Source organism: Protopterus annectens, chromosome 3.part1, assembly GCF_019279795.1.
Source record: "Protopterus annectens isolate FY-2018-M chromosome 3.part1, PAN1.0, whole genome shotgun sequence".
Classification (NCBI taxonomy): Eukaryota; Metazoa; Chordata; order Ceratodontiformes; family Protopteridae; genus Protopterus; species Protopterus annectens.
Window position 1 is genome coordinate 207,466,488 of NC_056732.1, and position 6,000 is coordinate 207,472,487.

The 6,000-nt window shown below is 45.6% G+C and overlaps 1 protein-coding gene across 1 annotated transcript in view; it reads right to left on the reverse strand.

Annotated features, from left to right (window-relative positions):
* Positions 1-4,550, reverse strand: part of TOPBP1 (DNA topoisomerase II binding protein 1) — a 1,495,804-nt gene extending 1,491,254 nt beyond the window's left edge. Inside the window, exon 1 of the mRNA XM_044066718.1 lies at positions 4,358-4,550. Within this exon, the coding sequence (XP_043922653.1) occupies positions 4,358-4,550 (193 nt within the window). The remainder of the gene's footprint in view (positions 1-4,357) is intronic.
* Positions 4,551-6,000: the final 1,450 nt, after the last annotated feature.

Genomic DNA, 6,000 nt, shown 5'->3' on the forward strand with positions numbered 1-6,000 from the left:
TGCTAGCCCCTCTTAGGAACTGATTGATAAAAGGGTGTGAGAAAATGGGGCTGCTCAGTGGGGAAATGAGCAGAGATAGCAAAAGCATGAGTTTTTATAGAGGAGAAAGAGAGGCCACTGTGTAGTAGGTCAGCTAAGTAATCCAGGATGAGGAGGAGGGAGGGCTGTGCTATATTGGCTCCCTTACCCTGGATCCAGGTGCAGAAACTTTTCCATTTGTCAGCGAAAGACCTTTTAGTGCTAGGGCATCTGGCCTTACGTATAACATCTAGAACCTGTTTACTGAGTTTGGCAGATTGATCGAAGATTAGGGAATAAGGCAAGCTGCCAAATTCAGTGTCTGCAATTGGGGATACATGAATTCCTCTTCCCTCTGGACAAGGAGGTTTAGAATCGGAGGAAGATGCCATGGTGGCAGTGGGGACAGGCTGTGCAGCAAGGGGTATCAGTGCTGGCAAGGCCAGTCTGGAAACTAAGAATTGTCCTTGGTTTTTCCTCCTTTATTTTGAGCAGTACCCTGGGGATGAAAGGTAGTGGAGGAAAGGCATAGACTGATAGACTGACCAAGGGGAAGGACAGGGCATCCACTTTCCAAGTCATGCAGTGATGCTCCCTGGTGCAGAATTTGCTGAGCTGATGGTTGGTTGGGGAGGCAAAGAGGTTGACCTTTGGGGTGCCCCACTTCTGAGTTATTAGGGTGAAGGTCCTTCTGTTGAGCTGCCATTCATGTGGGTCCCGAAGATTTCTGCTTAATTAGTCTGCCAGAGAGTTGAGAGAACCTGGTAGGAATTGTGCTAACAGGTGCATTTGCATGGCAGAGGTTGGATAGAGGGTAGGAGTGAGTCCCTCCCTGCTTGTTGATATACCACATCACAGTGGTGTTGTCCGTTTTGATCAGGAGAGCCCCTGGGGAGAGAAGGGGCTTGAAAACTATCAAGGTGTGCTGGACAGCCATCATCTCTTTATGGTTGATGTGCACAGAGATTTGCTGCAGGCTCCATTGGCCCTATATGCACCTGCCATCCAGGAGTGCACCCCAGGCATAGTCTGATGCGTCTGTGGTGAGGGTCTGGGCAGCGGGGGGTGGTGAGAAAGGTAGTACCTTGTTGTGGGAGCATGATGTTGCCCACCAAAGAAAATCTTTTCTGTGGTAAGGAATTATAGGTATAAGAGTCTCCAGGTCTTGAGAGTGTTGACAGAAAAGGCTTTTTAGGTACCACTGAAGTTTCCTCATATGCAGTCTGGCATATGGAATGAGTAGTATGCAAGATACCATGAACTTCTGAGCTTGCAGGATCTTCCTTGCAGATAACTGGGGTCTGGTGGCCAGTTGAGAGAAGTAGGCTGTCAGGAAAATTTGTTTTTCTGGTTTAAGGAATGCCAACTGGGATACTATGTCCAGGATGCTCCCAGGAAGATAATCCTTTTGGGTGGGTACCTGTTTGGATTTCAGTTCCTTGATTGTGTACCCTAGGGAGGTTAGTAGGGTCTTTTACAAAAACCAGGTGCTTGAGCAGCTTTTCCTGGCTGTCTGCCTGAATTAGGCAGTCATCTAAGTATGGGTAAATTTGGATATTCCTTTGTCTGCCAAAGGCAATGGCCGAAGCCAGACATTGTGTGAAAACTCTGGGAGCAGTAGATAAGTCAAAGGGAATTGTAGAGAAAAAGTGTCGAGATCCTGCCCTGAAACTGAGATATTTCCTGCATGATTCCCTGACAGGAATGTAGAGGTAGGCCTCTTTTACATCTAGAATGGCTAGCTAAGCATCCACAGAGAGCATGGGTAGCAGCTGCTGGAGGGTGAGCATTCTGAATTTTGGAATCACGAGGAAGGTGTTTAGAATGGATAGCTCGAGGATGGGGTGCCAGGTGCCCTCTTTTCTGGGCACCAGAAAAAGTCTGGAGTAGAAACCTTGGACTATCGGTTCTGCAGGAACGTGTTCTACTGCTGTCATAGCAAGCAGGGAAAGGATTTGATTTTGAGCCTTTGCCCACTAGTTTGGAGGTAGATCTGGGAACCCTTTTCGGGTTTAGAAGGGTGTGAAAGGAAAATTGGTATAGCTGAGACACTGTGATGAGAACCCAGTAGTGGTTGTTGGTAATGGTGGCCCAGCTGCTTGCATGAAAGGAGAATTTTCCTGCTAGGGGTAAGTGAAGGTGGGGGGTGTCATTGTGAGCTCTTACCATAAGGGGGTGGTTTAGAACTCCTTGATTTTGAAGTGGAGGTAGTCCACTGCTTAGATCTCTGCATTCCCTGTGGTTGCTGTCTGAGGGGGTTCTGGTTCCCCAGGGCCTGGGCTGGGCTGGCTTAGTGGGAGCAAGAAAGGACCAGTGCTTGGTGCAACAATGCCTGCTGAACCTGGGTGGCTGGACCTGTAAGAAATCCTTAACCATCTGCATAGATTTTGCTTTTTCTTCCATCTTTTTTAAGACCTCTTCTGCCTTAGTGCCAAATAAGTGGTCTTTGTGCAAGGGGGCAGCCAACAATTTAGATTTGACATGGTCTGGCAAGGGCTGTTCCTTTAGCCATGCATGCCTTCTAATGACAGATCCAGTGACTGCTGCCCAGCAAGATGCTTCTAGGGTGTCAAAACCACAGTGCAAGGTGTGTTTAGTTACTTGACTTGCAGAATCCATTAACTCTTCTCTTTAGATTCTCCACAAGCAGGAAAGGAAGACATTTTTTGTTTGATGAGTTCCAGGGTATGTTGCTGAAAGTTTAGCATATGGAACTGACAATTTAGTGCCCTGATAGCAACAGTAGCTGAGGTGTATACTTTTACCCCATCTGTCTAGTGTTCGGGAATCCCTATCTGAGGGGGGTGGGATTCTTAGCAGAGGTTACTTTAATGCCTTTAGGCCCTTCAGAAATTATCTCAGGGTCAGCAGTAGGATTTTTAAAAAGAAATTTGTGAGAGCCAGGGACTCTATAGTACCGGTCTGGTTTTCTGGGTGCAGGAAGGAGGGTGTCATGAATCAAGCTGGATTCCAGCAATACATCCTCCACAACATCCAGGACTGGGGGGATGCCCAAGGGTCTGTGCCGTGGAAGATCTAAGAATTCCCAGAGTCTCTTTTTAGACTGAGGGTAGTCGTGACTCTCCCACTGAAAATGCTTCCTTAAGGTATGAAGGGTTTCCCCAAAGGAAAAATCCTCTGGGGAGAGGCTGAAGGGATGGAATCCTCTGCATCAGAATCCTCATAAGTAGAGAGGGGTTGCAAGTCTTCGTATTCAGATGCATCAGAGTCATCTGACTCTTGTTCAGACAAAACTACAGGGTACAGATCTCTTTTCCCTTTGGAGGGAGTAGCTTGGCTTCTCCTGATCGGCATGATTAGTTCTTCTGCCATTTTTAGAATTTGAGACTGAGGCAAGGAAGCAGGTGCCTGAGATTGGGTTGTCGGTTTCCTGGGTGTGGTTCGTACCCTGGGCCTAAGAAACGTGGTCGTTCTCAAAAGAACAGCAGTCATGAAAGACGTTAGTTTGTGTCGAGAATCAGTAGTGCGAAGGACTTTCTCAGAAGCAGGTGCCTGCTCAGCAGCTCCGGACCCATCCAAGGTAGAGACGACCGTGGGATCTTTAGCTGAAGAAGAGTTTTGGGGCATACCGGACTCCGAAAGCATCTCATTAGCAGCCTGTGAATCCACAGAAGCAAGCATCAGGGGCTTCAAAAGCGCCTCACTGACGACCGGAGAACTGACGACTAGCTTAACGGAAGCATCGTCATTAGGTTTGGACCTGCGAGGTCTGTCTCTAAGTTTTTTTCAGAAGATCTGCTGTCAAATGGCTTACCAAAGCCATATCAGAATTTGAGGACTGTAAGTGAAAATATCTAGCTACAATAAGAGCGCGAAGACGGATAGTTCTGGCATTGAACAAAGCACAGAAGCAACAATGGGGGACATTATGGTCTGGGTCTAAACAAGTGACGCAGTAATAATGAAAATCTCGGTGTGGTATTTGCTTTCCACAGGCGAGACAATTATTAACTCTTTCTGACATCGGTTAGTGCAGGAAAAATAGATCCCCAACGGGGTACTTATCTTTAGAAGACTTCAACTTCAATTCGGTAGATGAAACTCTGGTAGCGGCCAACCGGCACTCGTGCAAACTGCTTCTGCTTCGGGCTCCACGGCATGAAAGACTGATGTAATGACGTCGGCTGCCTTACTTTATACTACTGACGATCTGATGTCAGTCGTGAAGCGACAGCAACCGACGCAGAAATACTAAGCCTCTGGTATTCGAGCCAGACGAGGGCTACCCTGGCAGGGATAACCCAAATGTGATGACTGCAACAGTGACACACGAAGAACATCCAGAATTACACGGTCCTTCACTAAGCCACTGCCTTACCTTTTGGCTCTTGTACAATCAGATGTGTACATTCATTCATCTTGAGCTGGCCTGTATAATGTCCCCCATGTTGCACTGAGAGACGTTGGACCTCCTTCCTCTCTAGGCTAGACAATCCAGTCACACAGATAACACATCCGAGAAAAATAGGACACCGGAACTGGTCAATATCAAAGTCAGTATACCGAATCATGCTGTGTGTATAAAAGCAAGAATTGAATATTATTCTCACAAACATCAGGTTAAACGCCAAGTTCACTTACAAATATAACAAAACTCTTCTTGTAAAGAAACAGTAAAACAGTGGTACACACACAATAAAAATATGAAACTTTTCAAAAAGATTACAGAAGTTGTAAAAATGGTAATTGGTGATTAACTATGAAAATCAGCACCACTTCACTATCTCTGCACAGTGATCCATAAACTATGATCTCAATGCTAAATAATCTGCAGAACAAGCTGCATTTTCAAGCCTCAACAGCAGCAATAGAATAAAACAGTAAAATTATTCAACTTGGTTACACACCCTTCCAATGTCCATTTCCTCAAAAGTGCTCTACTAAGCTAATCAAAACTTATCTGCATTACGCAGTCGCTGTAATTCCCTGTAGTTGCTACTTGAGTAGTAAGATCTTAGTTTATAGAGGCAGCTGTAGACTTCACTTGCTTGTGTTTAGATGTTAAGTGTGAAAACTAAAAAGCTGACATTTCTTGGAATGATAGAAGCCCTGCAGGAAGTTTGGCACTCAGCACTCCAGATAGACTAGATGGTCAAAATGATAGGAGCAAAAACAACAAAACTTAACAGAGAATTATGCTATGAGTATTGTGAATTTCAGGCACTATCACTAAGCTATTTCTTACACATGTCTAAGAGTAATCTTTGCCTGTTTTATTAAAGCAGTTAATGCAGAGAATTAGGGCACTGAGCAGTTAATGTTCTTCTCGGTTCTTGTGGGCTTTGGGATATGTGGAAAGCACAGTTGTGTGCACTTACCATAAATGTAAATGTTAGAGTATTCACAGTTACAGTCATCACATTTGGGCTATCCCTGCCAGGGTAGCCCTCGGCCAGCCCGAATACCAGATGCTTAGTATTTCTGTGTCGGCTGCTGTCACTTCAGGACTGATGTCAGGTCATCAGTAGTATAAAGTAAGGCAGCCGACACTATTACATCAGTTTTTCTTGCCCTAACCTGTCAGTAGCCCCCAAGTGAGAGCCTGCCCTAACCTGTCAGAAGCCCCCAAGTGAGAGCCAGTAAAAAGTAAATACCAATATGTCCCTTTAAAGGAATGAAAAGAAAGAATACGGGGATGGAGGAAGGGAAAAGTACAGTTGTGTACCTAGCATAAATGTAGATGTTCGAGTGTATTCACTGTTGCAGTCATTACACTTGGGTTATCCTGCTGGCAGGCTACCCACAGTAGGCCTAAATTCCAAAGTCCTGGTCTGGCATCGGTTGCTGTCGCCTCTTCCCTGACGTCAGTGTGCCAGGGGTATAAAAGATGCAGCCAACGCCATTTGCTTCAGTTTTTCTTGCCCCAGATGTCAGGTGCCCCCAAAAAGGTAGGCTAAAAATTCTGCTAATAAAAAAGCATGCAGTAACATAAACATTACCTTCATCTACAAGCAAATACAC